A 22,703-nucleotide genomic window follows, 5' to 3' on the forward strand; every position below is an offset into this window, starting at 1 on the left:
AGAGACAGATACATAAAGTATCCCTTTAAGTGAAAGAGAGACAGATACATAAAGTCTCTCTTTAAGAGAGAGAGACAGATACCGTACATAGAGTATCCCTTTAAGAAAGAGAGACCTATACATAAAGTATCCCTTTAAGACAGAGAGAGACAGATACATAGAGTATCCCTTTAAGAGAGAGAGACCGATACATAAAGTATCCCTTTAAGAGAAAGAGAGAGATACATAACAGTATCACATTAAGAGAGAGAGACAGATACATAAAGTATCCCTTTTAGAGAGAGAGACAGATACATAAAGAATCCCTTTAAGAGAACGAGACAGATACATAACAGTATCCCTTTAAGGGAGAGAGACAGATACATAACAGTTAGTGTGGGAGAGATGATACTAGATCAGAGAGCAGCACAGTTCAACTCCACAGTTCCTTCTGTGTGGGTGGAGGACCAGTCACGACACACACACACAGGATTTGACCATACACACACAGCGAGCCAAAACGTACCTCCTTACGACATCATAACCATTTTATTTTATTCATCCACATATTGTCACAATATCATAGAAGATCCATGGAGGTGCACAAGATGAACAAGCACAACACTTACTGACATCACAGCTGGTTACAATAACATCATAACCAATAGCAGGAGAGAGAGAGAGAATGAGAGAGAGAGAGAGAGAGAGAGAGAGAGAGAGAGAGAGAGAGAGAATAAAATACATTTGACATTTGCATTGGGCGTGTAACACCCAGACAGGCACTTTACAACCATATGTCGATGGTGAAGTGGGGGGAAGGACACCCAATAATCCGGGTACACTTTTCTTCACTACACCCCCCAACTCAACATCAGTGTCCCAATGTCCCTTCTGTACCCACTTATTAAGCAATTCTGTGAAGGTAAGATCAAGCTAAATACACATTCTTTGAGGTGCGTATTCATTTAGGCCTTTGTGGGGTGAAGCGCACCATTCAATAGTTAATATTGTTGTACGGTTTTGTGTTGTTGCTGGACTATTTAGAAATCTGACCTCTGACCTCTAATTTTGAAAAAGCTTTTCTCATGCATACAGATATACATTCCATTCCATCAGCTTTACATTTAAAAACCATTGAGACAGGTCACAAATCACTGTAAAGGGCCAATCTGCAGTTCAAACAACAACAAAGCGATCCTGCCACAATGGATGTTATGAATCACTCAACAGACTGCCTCTTTAAGTCAACCAGATGGATGTTATGAATCACTCAACAGACTGCCTCTTTAAGTCAACCAGATGGATGTTATGAATCACTCAACAGACTGCCTCTTTAAGTCAACCAGATGGATGATATGAATCACTCAACAGACTGCCTCTTTAAGTCAACCAGATGGATGATATGAATCACTCAACAGACTGCCTCTTTAAGTCAACCAGATGGATGTTATGAATCTAAGAAATCAATTGACGTCTTAATTTACATGATCCATGTGACTCGCAACAGCTATCTCTCTGGCAATACGTTGTTCTGGGCCGTTACAATTGCATCTTTGTGAGAGGTTTTGTGAGTCGCAACAGGTTGATCTGAAAGCACGTAACAGACATACATAGAAAGAAGACCGAAAAAAAACATTGCTGCAAAGAAAATCAACAAAATGCGCAGTAGAAAAAGCAGTCCAGACGCTGACTTTTACCGAGCCGTTGTTGATCACAAACACAGTTGAGGAGCAACATCTCCAAAAGCAGAAGAAAATCCCTATTCCAAAGTTAGAAGCACAAGCTTCAGAACACGTGATGAGATGAGATGAGGCGTGGTGTATGTAGCTCTTCCCTGGGGGGCTGAGAACCCCCCCCCCCAACTCTCTAAAACACAAATCAGAGGGGTGAAAAAAAAAGCAGCACCTTTCCCTTAACATCTTCCCACATGGCCGCGGAGCTAAAGGTAGTCTGGGTGTTGTTCTCAACAGCTGTAGCGCTGTTGACGTTAACACCTTCAGTGGGTGAACAACACCCAGATAACAACACTCCTACTCAACTAATCTCTACGCCCCCTGATCCCAGACCCTCCGAAAGGCTTCCTCAAGCACACCCACCCTCTCTTGGAAATAGCAATGCCTCTTTAAAACAACTCAACTGACTCTCCATCTCTACCCCAGTTTCCCATCACACAACCCCTGCCCCAGGAAAACACCTTAAACCCCCCTCTTATGAGGAGCATCAACAAACCAACTACCCCTCTGGCCTCACTGAGCGGCTACCCTTTATAACAACCAAGAGACCCCTCTACCAACCCATCTAACCCCTCACTGTTTAGGGCTAGAGCTGGGGCTGGCCCGGGGTGGCTGGTTGCAGGGGTCCACAGCCTCCTTGGTGGCCCCTCCGTAGACCTCCACGTCCTGGTCTGTCCAGGGGGCCACATTGCCCAGTGTGCCCAAGGAACAGGCAGCCAGAGCGGATACCTCAGCAGGCTTCAGGACCCTGTCCCACAGGTTGAACTGGGAGAGCTCCCCAACCAGGGCCTGGGAGGCGTCGAAACGACCGCCCAGCGTGTCCTAGAAAGGAAATATAATATGATAGAGATGATAGAGAGTGAAAGAGAAAGAGAGCGATCAGGGATTACAATACAACTCATCCACCCAGCCAGCCAGCCAGCCAGCCAGTCACCCACCCAGCCAGTCACCCAGCCAGCCACCCACCCAGCCAGCCAGCCAGCCAGCCTGACAGAAAAGTCTGGTTCCTCTCAAGGTTTCTTATTACCCTTCTATCCCTCTATCCCTCCACCCCATCTATCTCTCCATTCCTCCACCCTCCACCTCTACCCCACCCTTCTCACTTCCTCTTGCCACAGGATAAGCCACCCCCCCTCAATCTCTCATCCCTCCACCCCTCCATCCTTCCACCACCCATCACTCCATCCCACTAACTCTCCACCCCTCCATCACACCCTCCCTCTAACACTCCACCAACCATCACTCCAACTCTCCAACTCTCCACCAGACCTCCATCCCTCTAACTCTACACCCCTCCATCACTCCATCCCTCTAACTCTCCAACTCTCCACCAGACCTCCATCCCTCTAACTCTCCACCCCTCCATCACTCCATCCCTCTAACTCTCCACCAGACCTCCATCCCTCTAACACTCCACCAACCATCACTCCATCCCTCTAACTCTCCAACTCTCCACCAGACCTCCATCCCTCTAACTCTCCACCAGACCTCCATCCCTCTAACTCTCCACCCCTCCAGACCTCAAACTCTCCACCAGACCTCCATCCCTCTAACTCTTCACCCCTCAAGACCTCCATCCCTCTCACCCACCTGCTCCTGCCCCAGAATGAGCACTCCTCCTGGCTTGATGGGGTGCCATGCGGCCAGCCCCTCTCCGCGCCCCTTCAGCTTCCCCCCCTGGTAGGCCTTCCATACCCCGTCTCTGAGGGTCCAGCTCAAACATATGTGCTCCCACACACCCTGGGCAAGGGACAGGGGCAGCTGAGCTACCTAGAAGTGAGGGGAGGGACATTTAGCTCAATCACCAATCAGTCGATCAATCAAGCAATCATTCGACCAATCAATGTTATTCATAAAACTATACAAGTATGAACAATAGGAGGAGATAACTGATATGTTTCAGTAATGAATATGATAATGACACACACACACACTCCTACCTTGTCGTTGATAAGAAGCTCTACCGGGTTGTGTATCCCCTGCAGCAGCACCAGCTCGTTGGGTTGTCCCGGGACGGAGTAGGAGAAGGGGGTGCCGATACCCCCCTCTTTCACCTTGAGCCAGACGCAGGCGGTGAAGGCATACATCTCAGGCATTTCTCTCCGCACCAGGCCGTACATGTATCTGGTCCTCACGGGGAAGGAGAGGACATAGCCGTCTGGATAGTTGTACTCTGTCAGACCTGAAGGAGAGAGGGAGGGAGAGATGGAGAAGGAGGAGAGAGAGATGGAGAATCAGGGGAGAGAGATGGAGAAGGAGGGGAGAGAGATGAGAAGGAGGGGAGAGAGATGGAGAAGGAGGGGAGAGAGATGGAGAAGGAGGGGAGAGAGATGGAGAAGGAGGGGAGAGAGATGGAGAAGGAGGGGAGAGAGATGGAGAAGGAGGGGAGAGAGATGGAGAAGGAGGGGAGAGAGATGGAGAAGGAAGGGGGAGAGATGGTTGTTACATGTACTTGGTCCTCATGGGGAAGGAGAGGACATCAGGGTAGTTGTCCTCTGTCAGACTGAAGGAGAGAGGGAGGGAGAGATGGTTTACATTTGGCTCTGGGAAACAGATAGTAGTAGTAGTTGTAGTAAAATAAGAAGTTACCGTTTTGTCCTTCTTATCTACTTTGCTTTCCAGCAAATCTGGGCTCAACATATTTGACCTTCTTTTAGTTCCCTATAGTACCCCTCCTCCCTCCTCCCCTTTTCTGTTCCACTCACTCTGTTCCAGCTCTGCAATGCGGTGGTGTAGAGTATCAATCCCTTGGTCTATCTGTTTGTGATGTGTCTGTGTCTCCTTCCTCAGCGCCTTCCGCTCTTTCTCCAGCATTTCAATCTTCCTCTCCAGCTCTCCTTCCAGGTCCTTCCAGGGGCCTCCGCCTCCTCTGCCAGGGCCCCCAGGGGCCTTTCGCCCCCCCGAGGAGACACTACCGCCTCCTGTCGTTGATGCTGATGATGGTGACCCTTGAACTTTAGTAGCGATGCCACTGCTGACGCCCACACCGGTGCTGGGGGATGGAGTCTCAACGGAGAGGTTCAGGGCAGCAGGGCCGATCTCCAACTGTGAGAGGAGAGAGAAAGAGAAGAGGAAGGGGTTAGTATGGAGGGAGAGAAAGAAAAGAGGAGGTTGTGGAGGAGTGAGTGATAGTGCAAGGAGGGAGAGACAGAGACAGAGAGAGCGACAGAGAGAGCGACAGAGAGACAGAGAGAGAGATACAGAGATAGAGAGGGAGAGACAGAGAGAGAGAGGGAGAGACAGAGAGAGAGAGAGAAAGACAGAGAGAAAGACAAAGAGAGAGAGACACAGAGAGTGAGAGAGAGCGAGCGAGAGGTGCATCAACAAAGTACTGAGTAAATATTCTGAATTCTTAATGTTGGTAAATGTAATATTTCAGTTTTTGTATTGTGTTTAGATTGATGAAGGGAAAAAACTATTTCATCCATTTAGAATAAGGCTGTAACATAACAAAATGTGGAAAAAGTGAAGGGGTCTGCATATTTCCCGAATGCTCTGTATCTAGTTATTTTGTGAGGTACAGATTTACAAATCATGGGAATGTGTCATATGCAATGCAGACTTTGACTCTCTCAGAGGTTTGTGTTGCTAGGCAACCCCCTTGCAATTAGCGGGGCAGGATGGCTCCCTCCATAGTTAAAGCCAGATTGAGAAATGTGCTAACAAATGTTTGTGCTTTGAAACTAAATAAATATTGCACTCTGACCCACTAAACTTACTTGCTAGAGTCTAGATATTGTTGTTAGACCACTATGTGGTGGAGTTTTATTGGACTGTTCAGTTGTTGTTGGTAAATAATTAATATGCTAGCTTCTGACATGACTTACTGCATCTTTAAGAAAACAACGAAGACAGGCAGGCAGATAGAGAGGGTTAAAGTGGAGAGAGAGAGAGGAGGTGAATAGAGAGGAAGGGAGAGAGAAAGAGAGAGAGAGAGTGGAGGTGAGTAGAGAGGAAGGAAGAGAGAAATGAGTAGGTGTATGTGAAAGAGGAAGGATGGAGAAAGAGAGACAGAGTATGAGAGAAAGTGAGAGAGATAAAGAGAGAGAGAAAGAGTATGAGAGAGAGAGAGAGCAACTAAGTACGAGTAAAGTGAGAGGGTTGCGACAAGAGAGAGCAACAAGAGACAGACATGCACACAGACATACACACAGACAGACAGACTGAAAGAGAAGATGGGAGGCAGAGAGAGCAAGAGAGGGAGAGAGAGAGAGAGAGAGAGAGAGAGAGAGAATTGGCATGAGGAGAGATTGAATGCCTGGACAGCTATAGACTACATTCACACTCACTGTTCCTGGACTGTGCAGTATGTTAGAATGAACTGGGAAATGTTAAGTGTCTCAAGCAATAAAATAGCCTTTCTTACATCAGACTGACTCTCCCTCTTTCCATCTCTCTCTCTCATTTCTCTTCACCTCTCTCTCTCTCTCATCTCTCTCTCTCTCTCCCTCGCTATCTTCCTCACCCTCCCTAGCTCTCTCTCTCTCTCTCTCTCTCTCTCTCTCTCTCATCCTCTCTCATTTACTCTGTCCTTTCTCTCTCTCTCTCTCTCTCTCATCTCTCTTCTTCTCTCTCTCCTCTCTCTCTCTCTCTCTCTCTTTCTCTCTCTCTCTTCCTCTCTCATTTACTCTGTCCTTTCTCTCTCTCTCACTTTCTCCCTCTCTATCTTCCTCTCTCTCTCTCTCCGACACGCACACACTCAATACCGTTAAGACAGCAAGCTACAGCAAAAACACAGGTGTATACACACATACACACACACACACACACACACACACACACGCACACACACACGCACACACACACACACACACACACACACACACACACACACGCACAGTATGGCTTAAGTCTCAAGGTCTCTCCTCTCTTCATCCAGCATCCCTTCATATTTTATTGATGTGGACGGATGTGGATGTAAGAGCTGCGTGGTGAGGGGGGAGAGACAGCAAGAAACTATATCCCCTTGCACTGAGGGAGCGGGTGCATGTAATGATGCTGATGAGAGAGACTGTGAGTTGGATGGATGGATGGATGGATGGATGGATGGATGAATGGATGGATGTGGAGGAGGGAGGGAGTCAGGGATCCTGATGTCTATCAAGTCAGGAGGGAGGGAGGAGGGAGGAGGGAGGGTCGGGGTGAGTTAGAGGTCCTGAAGTCAATCAAATAATTGATGTCATTAGGATATTCTAACCGTTAGGAATACTGGACCCATGGTCATTTACCTCGTTATCACGTGATATAGCCGATGCCTGGCCCCATGCATTGCATCACGGGCGCGCCATGTGGGGGTTCTAGAATTGGGACGCCTCTGTTTCCGCGCTGATATTGTAGCCTATTTGTTGCATAAGGTTGAGACGTTGGGTTGTGCAACATGTCTGTCTGTCTTTCTGTCGGTGTTGGATATTGCTAACAATTGGTGGCGACATGCTTTTCATTATTTTGGATTATCTACTGAAAGATTCACTCTGTTTGGGGGCAAGCAATCAGTAACCATATAGTCATATTGCATAAATCTCCCATGATCATATAGATAATACATATGCTAACCGTAGTAGCCTATAGGCCTCGCTCAGTGACTGACTGGAGATGATCAACACATTATAAAACACACTGGGACATATAGGTTAAACCTATCAAAAGCGCCCCTCGAGGCGCTAACGTGTGTTATACGCTCTCCCGAGGCGCATTATCTCTACTGTTTAAACTTTTTACAAAAGTAGCTTATTCATATGTTTGCTCATAGCTAGTTTATATCGAGACTGTATATGACTACAGTCTGTGGCTTTGGGCTATAGGGTAAGCTATACTCAATATTCACCCAACCCACCTCCAGTTTTTCGATGCGGTCTTTCAGGTTGAGAATGGCCCTCTCTAGCTCCTCCACGGCTCTAGCGGTCTGCAGCTGCACAGCGGCCGATGAGCTCACATCATCCCCGGCCATGAGTCGGCGGTTGCCCGCCCAGGCCCCCAGGCTCCTCTCGGAGTGCCCGGGACTCCCGTCCTCCAGGCCGGTCTCGCACTCCGATAGTTTCCCCGTCAGCTCACGGATGGTCCGCTGATCTATGAGTATCTGTCCGTTCTGCTGCACCACCGTCTGCCGGAGGTCGTCCGCGGTGGTCCGGAGGTAGCTCCAGTCTTCACCCACATAGAGTGAAGGGTCGTCCGCCTGCTGCTTCATGCTCTTGGCATTGCATTCTCCGACGGGAATCGGAGTGCAGATGAGCCGGCTGAAACTGAACTGTTTCGGCGCCCCTCCACCACCACCGGTCACCTCCCCGGGGCTGAGCTCGTTGAGAGTGGAGGGACCCCCCAGCCCCAAGCCGCCTCCTCCGCCGCCCTCGTAGGATTCAGAACCATGGAGAGCGCCCAATGGACCGGCGTGAGCCACCGAGCCCAGGGAAAACAAGGGCTCAGCAGACAGAGTCGCGTTGTCGGACAGGTCCTGGGGCGCGGCAGCTTTCCGCGGGTAAACACTGGCGATGATGCAGATGACCGCGCCGAGGAAGACCACGGAACCAGCACCGACCAAGACTACAACGAACTTCATAGCGGCAGCGCGGCGAGATGGGCTAAAGCGATCGATAGATTAGCCTACAAATCAGAGATCAAATTCAGTTGGCAAGATAGATTCTACTGAAAAATAAGGTCAGTTTTCCCTCTCACAATCTAGATTACATTAGGCTATGAAAATGCTATAGCCAACATCACTCGTGCGATTTCATAATCCGCTCCTCGATAGTCTATCAGTTGATTAATCTACCTGCTTTTTATATGCTTAAATAAAACGAATAACCTAGGCCTATATTATAATACGCCACCCCTAAAAAAAAACTCCCAACGCGCAGAAAACAAACGACAGCGGTTGACAGACGCGTTTGTTGCGTTTTTCTCTAAATGTAGAAATACCGATTGTTCTGTCAGCAGGCCTAAATCGAAAGACCGTCTCCCTCTCTCGGTGTTGCTAAGCTCCGCTCCTGTCCTCCGTCCGTAGTTACTATGGGAACCGTGACAGAGTAGGCGGGGAGACAGACGAGGGAGTAAAGGGTGTGTATGTGTGGGATGCGTCATTGGAGGTGAAGAGGAAAATAACATTATAAACACCATCTAATACGATAGAGGCGTGTGTGTGTGTGTGTGAGAGAGAGAGAGAGAGAGAGAGAGAGAGAGAGACAGAACGAGAGAGAGAGAGAGAGAGGCCAAAATACTACACCCGTTTATGGATTGTGTGTATGTGCGCGCTCACAGCAGAAGTGTGTATGAGGCATACATCCTCTATTACCAGACCGGAACATAAACCTACACTTCGATACGATATCCCCCACGCACAGCACGAGTCTAGTCTAGTCTGCCTGGACAATATACTCTAGTAAATCAAATCAAATTAAACGTTATTGGTCGCGTACATATTTTGCAGATTTTATCGCAGGTGCAGCGAAATTGTTATGTTTTTAGCTCCAGCTGTGTAGTAATATCTAACAACACAAAACAATACAGTCAAATCCCCGCACTCAGAACAGCCTCACTCTGTCGGGGCATGGACTCTACGTGTCGAAAGCGTTCCGCAGGGATGCTGGCCCAAGTTGTCACCAATGCTTCCTATAGTTGTGTCAAGTTGGCTGGATGTCCTTTGGGTGATGGACCATTCTCGATACACACAGGACACTGTTGAGCATGAAAACCCCAGCAGTGTTGCAGTTCTTGGCACAAGCCAGTGCGCCTGGCACCTAATACCACAGCTGTTCAAAGGCACTTAAATATTCTGTCTTGTCCGTTCACCCTCTGAATGGCACACACACACAGTCCATGTCTCAAGGATTAAAAATCCTTCTTTAACACGTCTCCTCCCCTTCATCTACACTGATTGAAGTGGATTTAACAAGTGACATCAATAAGGGATCATAGCTTTCATCTGGATTCACCTGGTCAGTCTGTCATGGAAAGAGCAGGTGTTCATAATGTTTTGTCTACTCTGTGTATGTATATGATGGTGGGCATAGACAGTATGGACATTTTATGAGTAGAAAAGGTGTACCGCAGTAGTTAGGATAAGCCTTGACTAGAATACATTATATACATACGAAGTGGGTAAAACAGTATGTAAACATGATTAAAGTGACGAGTGTTCAATGACTATGTACATAGGGCAGCAGTCTCTAAGGTTCAGGACAGAGTACTGAGGCCGGCTAGTGGTGACTATTTAACAGTCTGAAGGCCTGGAGACTGAAAAATAGCTTCTGTCTCTCAGTCCCAGCTTTGATGCACCTGAACTGTTTCCGGGTTCTAGATGGTAGCGGGGTGAACAGGCCATGTCGTGGGTGGCTGAGGTCCTTGATGATCTTCTTCTTCTTCCTGTGACACCAGGTGCTGTAGATGTCCTGGAGTGACAGCCATCACACTAGGAAGTCCCATCTGTCCAGTCCCTAAACCGCAACGGGAGGCCAGCCAGAGATGGGGAGAGGAGAGAGGGTGAGGAGAAGGGAGGATGGGCTGGTTCTGGGAGAGAATGGAGGAAGAACAGGGAGACCAAACTAGAGATGATTGAGGCCATCCAGAGGAGGGCTGTCTGGGGTTGGGAGAGGAGAGGGGACCATGGGTGGCCTGTCAGAGTATGGGCTGGGCTGGATGGGGTTGGGAGAGGAGGGGGGACCATGGGTGGCCTGTCAGAGTATGGGCTGGGCTGGATGGGGTTGGGAGAGGAGGGGGGACCATGGGTGGCCTGCCAGAGTATGGGCTGGGCTGGATGGGGTTGGGAGAGGAGGGGGGACCATGGGTGGCCTGCCAGAGTATGGGCTGGGCTGGCTGGGGTTGGGAGAGGAGGGGGGACCATGGGTGGCCTGCCAGAGTATGGGCTGGGCTGGCTGGGGTTGGGAGAGGAGGGGGGACCATGGGTGGCCTGTCAGAGTATGGGCTGGGCTGGATGGGGTTGGGAGAGGAGGGGGGACCATGGGTGGCCTGCCAGAGTATGGGCTGGGCTGGCTGGGGTTGGGAGAGGAGGGGGGACCATGGGTGGCCTGTCAGAGTATGGGCTGGGCTGGATGGGAGAAGGTGGTAGAGAGTTGAGGACATGGATGCTAATGATGGTATAAAATGATAGTATATACATGTGATACATAAGATATGTAAACATTATTAAAGTGGCATTATTTTGAGTGGTATTGTATAAAGTGACTGGTGATCCATTTATTAAAGTGGCCCTTGATTGAGTCTCAATGTAGGCAGCAGCCTCTCTGAGTTAGTGATTTCTGTTTAGCAGTCTGATGACCTTGAGATGAAAGCTGTTTTTCAGTCTTTCGGTCCCAGCTTTGATGTGCCGGTACTGACCTCGCTTTCTGGATGATAGCAGGGTGAACAGGCAGTGGCTCGGGTGGTTGTTGTCCTTGATCTTTTTGGCCTTCCTGTGACATTGGGTGCTGTAGGTATCATGGAGGGCAGGTAGTTTGCCCCAGGTGATGCGTTGTGCAGACCGCACCATCCTCTGGAGAGGGCCGTGCAGTTGCCATACCAGGCTGTGATACAGCCCAACAGGATCCTGTCAATTGTGCAATCTGTAAAAGTTTGTCAGGGTTTGTTGCGTCTTCTTCACCACACCTAGGTACTTAAAACAGGTTGTGGGAAGGACAATGGGAAGAGAAGGGGCTATCTTTTCTCACAATAGTGTGTCCACAGATATTCTCTCAACTTCTGTGTTCCGTGGCTAACCCCTGAAGGCCACCAAAGCCCCGGAAGCACAACCAGCGCCCCAACCTTCATCTCTTCAAACCTTTTGAGAGTGCAGGCTAAGAGCAAAAATCCTGCCCATGTGACCTGTGTTAACAGTGCCACCATGTGGACCATCAGGGAACTACAAACAGTGGTCTGAGCTCAGGCCAGTTTCCCCAGACCTACTACTCCAAGTCTAGGACTAGGCTTGATCCGGGCCCTGGAAACCAGCCATAGAGAATCAAATACAACCTTCTCCTTCAGTTGAAAGCCAAGATTCCAGATTGAATCTTAAAAGCGATAAACTCACCAGAATCAGCATATAAAAAAGAGGTCAGAGAACTCCTCTGTAAAGAACTGAAGAGATGAACGACAAAAGGAACGGTCTTGGAGGTGTTTATTAAAAGCCTCGCACAACAGAACATATACAGAAAGCAACAACAAACGAATGTCAACATGACCACGCTCACCTTACCTGTACAATAAGGGCTCGCAAAACATGCTTCAGCTACATTATCACAACGTTACCATCGACATTATCCTCGTCATTATCATCATTATTACCATTAACAACAATTCAATGTACATCATTCATATTACCAATATTACGAGACACAAACTGCAGTCTTGATACACATTTATAATTCATTAAAAATCTGGGGTTTTCCATTCTTATCAAACCCATATTGGACATGAATCAAAACAATAACAATCAAAGGTAATTATTAAAAAAGGTCAAGCATATTACACATTACGCTTCATTCAAACATATATAATGAGGTACACAAGCAAAAGCCCTCGAAATGAACCCCCCCCCCCATAAAACAGTTTACATGGACAAACATTTCATATTTGATTCTTCAGGTTGGCTTCTTGTCATTACATTAAAGTGCCAATGACATGGCTCTTGAAATTACATCCAAAAATTGACAAATGAAAAAACAAACAAATTTTAAACAAAAGAAATCTAGAGCCCTGCTTGGTATAAATGTAGGCCACTATGTCAAGTTGTGCTACCTATTTATATCAACTGTTAAATTACCACCAAGAAGTACATGAACACTCCTTCTACTGGCTTAACCAATGAGTCAACAGAATCTACTGGTTTAGCCAATGACAGTAAAGAGAATCTGTTTTTATCCATTAACAGCTGAATGAAGATGTGTTTGTGGTAGGATGTGTATTATTATTATTATCACAGTATCAAAGACTAGACGACAATCAACCATCGATCTAATACAGTATACGGACCAGATGCAGTGGAGTTGGAACTGAGCAGCTATAAGGCAACACATGCTTTTAAATATTGTAATAATATTGTACAAATACACCAGACAGACAGAGAGAGAGAGGGGGGGGGGGGGCCCTATAGAAACAGGGGCAGCACCAGAAGATGGTCAGATCTGGGACCAGGATATCAGAACGTCAACACAAACTGGGTCAGAAGGCCATTGAGAGGTTTGGACTACAGGTTATTCCACAGAGGATATCTGGTAGGTACAGAAGTGTTCACGGTGGATAGGTTACATACTACATCGTCATGACACCCACTCCATGCAGTCCACAGCTTAAATAATTAGAGAGTCCGTTTAGAGTCTTGACTGAGGTTCCAGGAATACTGGACATTCTGGAATCTTGAAGGCGACAGCGAGTTAAAGGCAGGCGTTGGAACATGGCAATAAGAAAAGCAATAACTTAACTTTCTATGCTTTCCTCGCTTATTTCTATTCTTTTTGCAGCTGAATTAACGTTGTGCATATAAATATATACTTATATCGGCCTGTGCATTCGAGAGAGAGAGAGAGAGAGGGGGGAAAGAAGGGCTTGTAATTCACATGTGGATATTGGATACGGAAATGATACAGAATACGGTTGTTGTCAACAATGGAGTCAAGTGTGTTGCTAAATATCTCAATGTAGAAATGCAGTATTGCCGAAGCCCAACAAAGCAAGTGCAACATCATTTCATCACCTCATTTAAACCTTAAAAGAGTTGGACTTCCAATGGAGAAAATGGGTATAAATATGAACAAATAACAAACACTTATCGGTTGTATGAATTTCCCTACAATAAAGATTGAATTGATTTGAACATTATTATGACTGACGGTATCTGTTACCAGCCTCCAAACAGTCATGGTTGCGAGAGTGGACATGAATTGAATAAACTTAATTGATCCTCAGAAGAGAAATCATGCTGCATAAAGATGGACAATCAGCATTATTATAGATGTGTATTGCACGCCCTGCTCTTAGCTTTTTATAGTTCTGTTCAAAAAAATAACGCTCTTCTTCAATATTCAAATGGCCTGAATTTCATTATTATTGGAAGTTTTTTTTAACCTTCTGTGTTAATACAGCATTACTCCCTAGCCTGGTCCCAGACAATGACCACAGGAGTTGGCCAAGAAAGCACAAGCACATCAGGGAGCCAGGCTAATTCATTCATCTCCACTTCTTTGATCTCTTCCTATGGCTTGGGTTGTGGGGGGTTCTTCAGTTGGGGTGAGGAGGTGGTATTTTCTGGGTGTATTGGTTGGGGGGAGGAGGGGCGGGATGAGGGGGAGGGGAACTCTTTGATAGTGACGGTGAGGAGGTTGGTGGTGACGTCGGTCACGACCACGTTGGCGCTGCTCGCCACCTTCTCCGGGTGCCAGTCGGGGTCGCCCTCGGCGGGGACCCTCTGAGGGTTGGAGGTCAAGGGGCAGGAGCTGGCGGCAGCGGGGTGAGGAGGGGAAGCGGTACTGACAGAGGGCGGCTGGCGTTTCTGCCGGCGCCGACGGCGAAGCTTCCTCTTCCCCTCCTGAGGTGCGGAAAGGTCCAGAGCATCAGCATCATCCTCCTCTTCATCAAAGGAGGAAGAGGAGGATCCGGAAGCAAAGGAGAGGGAGGGGAGGAGGGGGTTTGGTCCTTGTTCGGCGTTCTGGTTCTTCTGGAGCTCCGGGGGGTGGCTAGGGGTAGACTGGGCAGAGGAGGCCGAAGCCTGGGTGCTCAAGTTGGGAGCCGACCCAGAGGCCCCAGTGGCGGGTCCAGGAGGGGTAGGATGGTTCTGGGCAGGTGTGGTGGATCCACTGGAGCTGGAGGGAGAGGGGGGTGGCTGGGTGTCCCTAGCCCCTGAGGTCCCTGTGCTGGAGCCTGTAGCTGAGTGTGGAAGGTGTAGAAGTCCGGGGCCGCCACACTGGAGACCAAACGGCTTCCCGTACATGGGGAACCCCAGCATGGGCTGGAATGGCCGGTACGGAGCCTCTCCACTCCTCTTCCCTATGATCCTATTTCGGGAGGGGATGTTCTGACGACCCCCTTGGAGGGACATGGAGCCGGATGGCGCCCTCCGGTTACCCCCGCCGCCCCTTCCCCCGCCTCCACTTCCTGGTTTGTCGATGACCTTGAGGTTTAGGATGATGCGACCCCGTTTGACCTCGCGTGGTTTGACGCGACGATTGAGGATGCGGACGGTCTCTGAGAAGGGGGAGACGGGGGGCCGCGAGGGGAACCCACTGGAGCCGGAGAAGGATCCGGGAGAGGCCAGGGGGTCGGGGCGAGGTAAGGGGCGGCGGGACATACTAGTGCAGCGGCGAATGTCTTTCTTCAGCTTGTGTGTCGCTGCCAGGGAGTTGAGTTTAGGGGTGGGTGCTGGAGAGGCGGAGGGGAAGGAGGATGGAGGGGCTCGAGGAGAAGAGGAAGAAGTGGAGCGAGGAGCTCGAGGGGTGGAGGTCTCCCTCTTCTGGGCTCCACGTGCCTGAGAAGGGAGGAGAGAGAAGGTGAGAGATGAAAGTAAAGTGAGTCGTAAACTCAAAAGGAGAATATCATCATCATAACTTCCAGCAGGAAAGGTTTTGTCTTGCTCTTACATTCTCATTGGGACAGGTAAAATATCAGCTAGTCCTAATTGTGGTGTGGTTGAGATAGTGGCACACAAGAACATCCAAAACAATACCTTGGCAGGAAGGTTTTTGGGTTTGGGTCCCCGCTTCTTTGGTCCGTGGAGTTCTCTCTCACGCTCTCTGAGGGGAAAAAACAAAGGGATCACCCAATAAAGTCAACGTCACAACAGTGAAATACATTGAAATACGACCCTAGCCTGCCTGGATACAATAGGCTGGGATGGGTTGAATTGGGATTGAGCCAATTATTGAAGTAATAACATCTAGGCCTCGACTGATACAGTTCTAAGCCAAATGAGGGAGACGTTTATTAATGTAACATCCTGTTTCTCATACATCCCAACTTCCAGTTAGACAGGGATCATCAAAAGACCCGGGTGTGGCGTCCCAAAAATCGCACCATATTCCCTACGTAGGGCACTACTGTTAACCAAATCTCTATGAGCTCAGGTCAAAAGTAGTGCACTACATCGGCAATAGGGTGCAATATGAGACAGACTGGGTGTGTGAAAGCAGAACAGCGGTCCCCAGGACGACTAGCTAGCGGTTGGTTGCTATGGCGTCAGCTCATAGGGATCTGAATGAAGAAAAAATTTAAGAATAACAGTTTGACGTTTGTTTGACTAAGACTGAACAGAGAGAGAGAGAGAGACACACACACTGGATCATTTTAGTTCCATGATCCCCCTGTAAGCAGCAGAGTGCTTTGAAGTGTGTTTGGCAGGAAGAGACAAAGAGAGGACTTGCACAGATATAAGACCTTTATATATAGACGGAGTGAAAGAGAGGGAGAGAGAGCACAACAGAGGGAGCAAGGAGAGAGAGAGAGAGCAACAGAGGGAGCAACAGAGAGAGAGAGAGAGAGAGAGCGCAACAGAGAGAGAGAGAGAGAGAGAGCGCAACAGAGAGAGAGAGTGAGAGGGGGGAGCTGGGAAAATGAGGGAGAACAGGAAAACTGATGTTGGGATGAGAGAGAACAGGAGAGAGAATTGTGTTACCCTTTGACAATTTCTCAAATGTTCTTACTGTGTCATAAACATCACTTCTCTTAAAGGAATTGAATAATGTGTAAGAATTGAAATACTGTTAACTGTTCCACTCACTTCTGTTCAAATCCTGCGATCAGTCTGTCATCCAGGATATTCTCTTCTGGTTCCCAGGTACTGTGTCTAAAGCAGAGGTGGCACAATGGTTTTATTTCTACATTTACATAACCTGGGTAACAGTATGTTTGTGCTGACATTCCACTCCATGTTTGACACAGAGTACAAGGAGTGGAATGTTAGCACAAAACAGGTCAGGATTTCAGGCTAACATTTTCTGGTTACAGTATAAATTGGAGACTTATAAGTCTATGAAAGATGTAGCTACTAGGATAGATGTACGATAAAACACAACATGTCTCTTCAGACAAGGTGATTGCTGGTATGCAAAAACTCACAATTCTGATTTTTTTTTTAGTTAGAAACGCAATCACTTACTTCAGTGCCCATCCTTTCCATTTCACTAGGTATTCTAGGCGAGACTGAAGAGAGAAAGGTACAGAGGAATGAGGAAAAAGCCCAAGAGTGTTCAATACTGTATTCAGCCATTTTATAGCTAGTGTAAAGAGCAAAAAATGGCTTCTTATTATCTAGCTATTCATGATCACTAAGATACATATTAACAGTAACGTATTACTCTAAATAATACGTAACTCAATACATTGAGTAATATAAACTGACTCAGTTCTGACTAACACGTTGGGCTGGTATGCCTGTCTTGTTTTGTAGTTTTAGAGGGAAAAGCTGCTACAAAAACACTACCATCAAGCAGACACAGACAGGCTGGCTAGCAGATTAGTTCCACTGGCATCTGGACAAAACATTCACTCAAGCTAGAGAGGGAATAACTGATTTAGCTGCTATGTAGCTAAAGTTAATAATGACACACCGTCGACTTTAATGTATGGTTTGACGAGCTAGTTTATGGTATGTGGGGTGCAATCATATATTTCTAGACTAGCTGTCTGGGTAAAAAGTCAAAGACAAAGCATAGATTTGCATTTGACGCAAAACCGGCCTTTATTTTAATTGGCATTGCTAATTAGCTAAAGGTTACGTTGTCTTTACACGCCGACTCGTTTGTGTAACGTTAGCTATTTTTTTTACGACGATTCACTGCAAACCATCAGCACAGCACACTTGCTAGCTTCTCGGCTAGCTAAAACGGCTTGCTAGAGAAGCATCCGCTTGCTACTAGCTACAACAAGGCCTCCCCGTTGTCATTAAAAAACAGATCCTCGGTTCTCGCCCTCGAAGCACGCCGCGGAGACCCTCGCCCACGTCTGCTCTTCTGCAGCGACAAAAAAACGGCGGCATGCTCACCTTGCGAATGCGGCGTTTCAGAATGGCTTCCGCGGCGAAAACGCGTTCCCCGACCGCAGAGAGCTCCATCTCTCAACGCCCGACTGCTCTCTCGGTCCAGACGACCAACTCCACTGTCTGGTGGCAAGACCAGAGCAGACCACTTTCTCTTTCCCCCAAATCTGTCACAGTGGCAGCAGACAACACACACTACACCCGGAGGCAGGAGAAGAGAGGAGTCACGTGGACGGGTTCAGCCCCTTCTGGTTGTCCTGGCAACATAGGAGGCCTCTACAAGATGCAGAAAGGGCAGGAAGGAGAGCGTTATTTGTCCTGAGTCTTGTTCTGGAGGCAGCTCTGCAGAGTGGTCACTAGCTGGCACAGCCACCAAGTCATACAACCTGCTAACCTTAACATATTAAGTGCACTTTTGTACTGTGCATTTTGCCTTTCCTGATTTCAAATGGTAGTGAATGAGCCTGTTCCCAAAACTGTTATTGTGCTGCCTTGCCGACTTCTATGGTCATTGTTTAGCGTGACAGTGACCATAGGAGTTGGCAAGACAGCACAAACCGGCAGGGACAAGGAGGAGTCTTGGACACAAATAATCTCTTTGTGTTTTAACGACCTTTTGTTACAGAAGAAAAAGGAAATGGCGGGCTGCTACCAGTAATTTAGGAGCAGTGGAGCACTCTGTTATAGTTGGTTATTTTGCTATTGACAGAGAGAGAGAGAGGAGGTTAAACTATACTGAACAAAAATATAAAACGTAACGTGTAAAGTGTCCCATATTTCACGAGCTGAGATAAAAGATCCCAGAAATGTTCCATACACACAAAAAGCATATTTCTTTCAAATGTTGTGCACAAATTTGTTAACATCCCTGTTATAGTGAGCATTTTATCATTTATCAAGATTATCCATCCACCTGACAGGTGTGGCATATCAAGAAGATGATTAAACAGCATGATCATTACACAGATGTACCTTGTGCTGGGGACAAGGTGTAACCACACCAGCCCAGGTCTTCCCCATCAGGCTTCTTCACCTGTGGGATCATCTGAGGGGGAGGGGTGCTGAGGAGTATTTATGTCTGTAATAAAGCCCTTTTGTGGGAAAGACTCATTCTGATTGGCTGGGCCTGGCTCTCCAGTAGGTGGGCCTAGCTCCCAAGTAGGTGGGCCGATACCCTCCCAGGCCGACCAAGGCTGTGCCCCTAACCAGTCATGTGAAATCCATAGATTAGGGCCTAATTCATTCAATTCAATTAATTGATTTCCTTATATGAACTGTAACTCAGCAAAATCTTTGAAATTGTTGCATGCTACGTTTATATTTTTGTTCAGTGTGTATACATTTAGAAACAGTGTGTTTGGAAGGATCAGCATAGCAGTAAGGTCATGCAGAAGACCTATTCTATTTGATTGTATTCTATATTATTGTATTGTAGTGTATTCTATTGTATTGTATTGTATTCTATGATATTTGATTGTATTCTATATTATTGTATTGTAGTGTATTCTATTGTATTCTATTGTATTCTATGATATTTGATTGTATTCTATTGTATTCTATTAAATTCAATGTTATTGTGTTTATTCTATTGTATTCTATTGTATTGTTTCTATTACATTTCTGTCACTGGAAAGTGGATCATGTGCAGATGAGTTGCGTTTGGAGGAAAGAGTTGTTGTTTAAAAAAAGATGTGCAATCTGATCAAGTCAACTTTTCTCACAGGAGAGCCTTCCCTACTATTTGAACTGTCAAAATAGTTCAAGTTGGCCATTACTCTCTCATCCTCAGCTCAACCCTGGCAGTGTGTCCTAGCCTTAGATGGAGTGAGAGTTAGAATACCTCATGATAAGCTGTAGACCATACAATTTACCAAGAGTTTTCACTAGCACAGACTGGACTATGTTGCAGCATTCATCTGATGGCATTGAGGAGTTTACCACATCAGTCACCGGCTTCATTAATAAGTGCATCAATGACGTCATCCCCACAGTGACTGTACGTACATATCCAAACCAGAATCATTGGATTACAGGCAACATTTGCTCTGAGCTAAAGGCTAGAGCTGCCACTTTCAAGGAGCAGGACACTAATTTGGACGCTTATAAGAAATCCCACTACATCCTTTGACGAACCATCAAACAGGAAAAGCGTCAATACAGGACCAAGACCAAATTCTACTACACTGGCTCTGATGCTCGTCGGATGTGGCAGAAATTGCAAACTATCATGGATTACAAAGGGAAACCAAGCCACGAGCTGTCCAGTGACGCAAGTCTACCAGAAATACCTTCTATGCTCACTTCGAGACAAACAACACTAAACCATGCATGAGAGTGCATGAGAGAACCAGCTGTTCCGGAAGAATATGTGATCACACTCTCCGTAGCTCATGTGAGTAAGATCTTTAAACAAGTTAACATTCACAAGGCTGCAGGGCAAGATGGATTACCAGGACACGTTCTCAGAGCATGCACTGACCAGTTGGCAAGTGTCTTCACTGACAGTTTCAACTTCTCCACGACCCAGTCTGTAATACCTACTTGTTTCAAGCAGACCACCATAGTCCTTGTAACCTGTCTAAATTACTATCGCCCGGTAGCACTCACATCTGTAGCCATGAAATGCTTTGAAAGGCTGGTCATGGCTCACATCAACACTATCATCCCAGACACCCTGGATCCACTCCAAATCGCATACCGTCTCAACAGTTCCACAGATGATGCAATCTCTAATGCACTCCACACTGCCCTTTCACATCTGTACAAAAGGAACACCTCTGTGAGAATGAGGTTCATTGACTACAGCTCAGCGTTCAACACCATAGTGCCATCCAAGCTCATCACTAAGCTAAGGATGCTGGGTGTAAACAGCTCCCACTGCAACTGGATCCTGGACTTCCTAACCTCCCCCCCCAGGTGGTGAGGGTAGGCAACAACACATCCGCCACGCTAACCCTCAACACGGGGTCCCCTTAGCCCCCTCCTGTATGCCTTGATCACCCACGACTGCTTGGCCGCTCACAACTCCAACACCATCATTTAGTTTGCGACGGTGGTAGGCCTGATCACTGACAATGATGAGACAGCCAACGGGGAGGAGGTCAGAGACCTGGCAGTGTGGTACCAGGACAACAATCTCTCCATCAAAGTCAGGAAGATAAAGGAACTGATCGTGGACTACAGGAAACGGAGGGCCGAGCACGCCCCCATCCACATCGACGGGGCTGTAGTGGACCAGGTCGAGAGCTTCAAGTTCCTTGGTGTCCACATCACAAAGGAATTATAATGGTCCACAGAAACCAACACAGTCGTGAAGAGGGCACGACAACGCGTCATCCCCCTCAGGAGGCTGAGAAGATTCGACATGGACCCTCTGATCCTCAAAAAGTTATACCACTAAAACATTGAGAGCGTCTTGACTGGCTGCATCACCACTTTGTAAGGCTACTGCATGGCATTTGACCACAAGGTGCTACAGAGGATAGTGCGGACGACCCTGTACATCACTGGGGCCGAGCTCCCTGCCATCCAGAATTGTCAAAGACTCCATCTACCCAGTCATATAGACTCTTCTCTGCTACTGCATGGCAGGCAGTACCGATGCACCAAGTCTTGAACCAACAGGACCCTGAACAGCTTCTACCCCCCAAGCCTTAATAAGACTGCTAAATAGTTAGTGAAATAATTAAGCAATAGCTACTCCGACTCTCGGCATTGACCCTTTTTGCACTCTTTTGACTGATCACATACGCTGCTGTTACTGCTTATTATCTATCCTGTTGCCTAGTCACTTTATCCCTACCTACAGTGGGGCAAAAAAGTATTTAGTCAGCCACCAATTGTGCAAGTTCTCCCACTTAAAAAGATGAGAGAGGCCTGTAATTTTCATCATAGGTACACTTCAGACAGACAAAATTAGAAAAAAAAGAAGAAAAAATCATTGTAGGATTTTTAATGATTTTTTTTAGTTGAAGTGTACCTATGATGAAAATTACAGGCCTCTCTCATCTTTTTAAGTGGGAGAACTTGCACAATTGGTGGCTGACTAAATACTTTTTTGCCCCACTGTATATTTACATATCTACCTCAATTACCTTGTACCCCAGCACATTGACTCGGTATTGGTACACCGTGTATATAGCCAAGATATCGTTACTCATTGTGTATTTATTCCTCATGTTATTATTTTTCAAATGTTCTGTTATTTCTCAATATTTTTTTGCATCGTTGGAAAGGTTCCATAAGTAACCATTTAACCGTTAGTCTACATCTGTTGTTTTTGAAACATGTCACTAATAAAACTCGATTTGAGAAGTGCAGAAAATGTACCTGGAGAACAATAAACTAGAATATTCTATTATGTCTACCAAAAAAACTGCTTCAATCTGTGACGCCCCTGTACACAGATCCAGGGTCATATGTTCTCTCTAAATCCTCTAATTAACCATTTAGAGTGTGAATGAAAAAGTCTGTGGTAGGCGGCTTCGTCCAACACACATTCAGTCTATGCGCTGTGCCCCCTCCTCTAATTTATTGGTTTTCTAAAATTGGTGTAGGCAACGCCTTCCAATGCGTGTTCACTGATTGGTGCAGCTCACATCAATCAAGCTTTGCAGCAAGGTTGGTTGAACGCCAGCCGGTAGTTGATGTCCCATCAAAAGTCGTCAGTCACTGGTGGAGAGGAGTCGCAGTAATCAGGTAAGGTTTATGATCAACTCTTTCCTAAACTAAACCGATTATCGTAGATAAGAGTACAATGAAACAAATGCGTTTGTTTCCAATTGAAAGAATATTCATTCAGTGTCAGTTCTCTTTCGCAATTCTGCCCTTGACTGTATCGGTCGCTAAGCGAAGCTAGCTATTTTATGTGTGCCGAACTGATTCGGAGACTGGACTGAGAGAGTCATACGCTTTAACTGGCAGGACTCGTGAATTGCATGAATGGCACCGCTTGTTCACGTTGAATAAGGAGCCAGACAATGTCTTATCATTCAAGAGGTTTGCAATGGACTAAAGGCAAAGCAATTCCACATTGACTCCAC

The 22,703-nt window shown here is 46.9% G+C and overlaps 1 protein-coding gene across 1 annotated transcript; it reads right to left on the reverse strand.

The window, feature by feature from the left end:
• Positions 1-502: 502 nt before the first annotated feature.
• LOC109884209 (uncharacterized) lies at positions 503-18,188 on the reverse strand. The gene is made up of 10 exons (XM_031811043.1): positions 17,668-18,188; positions 16,783-16,826; positions 16,405-16,470; positions 15,355-15,421; positions 13,891-15,156; positions 7,546-8,301; positions 4,418-4,757; positions 3,653-3,894; positions 3,303-3,482; positions 503-2,534 (listed from the first exon to the last, which is right to left on the reverse strand). The coding sequence occupies exons 1-10, from the start codon at positions 17,734-17,736 to the stop codon at positions 2,286-2,288; spliced, it is 3,279 nt and encodes a 1,092-aa protein (XP_031666903.1). The 5' UTR covers positions 17,737-18,188; the 3' UTR covers positions 503-2,285.
• Positions 18,189-22,703: the final 4,515 nt, after the last annotated feature.

This window comes from Oncorhynchus kisutch, unplaced genomic scaffold (assembly GCF_002021735.2).
Source record: "Oncorhynchus kisutch isolate 150728-3 unplaced genomic scaffold, Okis_V2 Okis01b-Okis20b_hom, whole genome shotgun sequence".
Lineage (NCBI taxonomy): Eukaryota > Metazoa > Chordata > Actinopteri > Salmoniformes > Salmonidae > Oncorhynchus > Oncorhynchus kisutch.

Excerpts from the sequence above, each read along its gene's own strand:
- LOC109884209 (XM_031811043.1), bottom strand. The coding sequence starts at position 17,736 with ATGGAGCTCTCTGCGGTCGGGGAACGCGTTTTCGCCGCGGAAGCCATT. Across the intron at positions 15,422-16,404 it reads ATCGCAGGATTTGAACAGAA|AGAGCGTGAGAGAGAACTCC; the intron begins GTGAGTGGAACA and ends TTTTCCCCTCAG. Across the intron at positions 2,535-3,302 it reads TCATTCTGGGGCAGGAGCAG|GACACGCTGGGCGGTCGTTT; the intron begins GTGGGTGAGAGG and ends TTTCCTTTCTAG.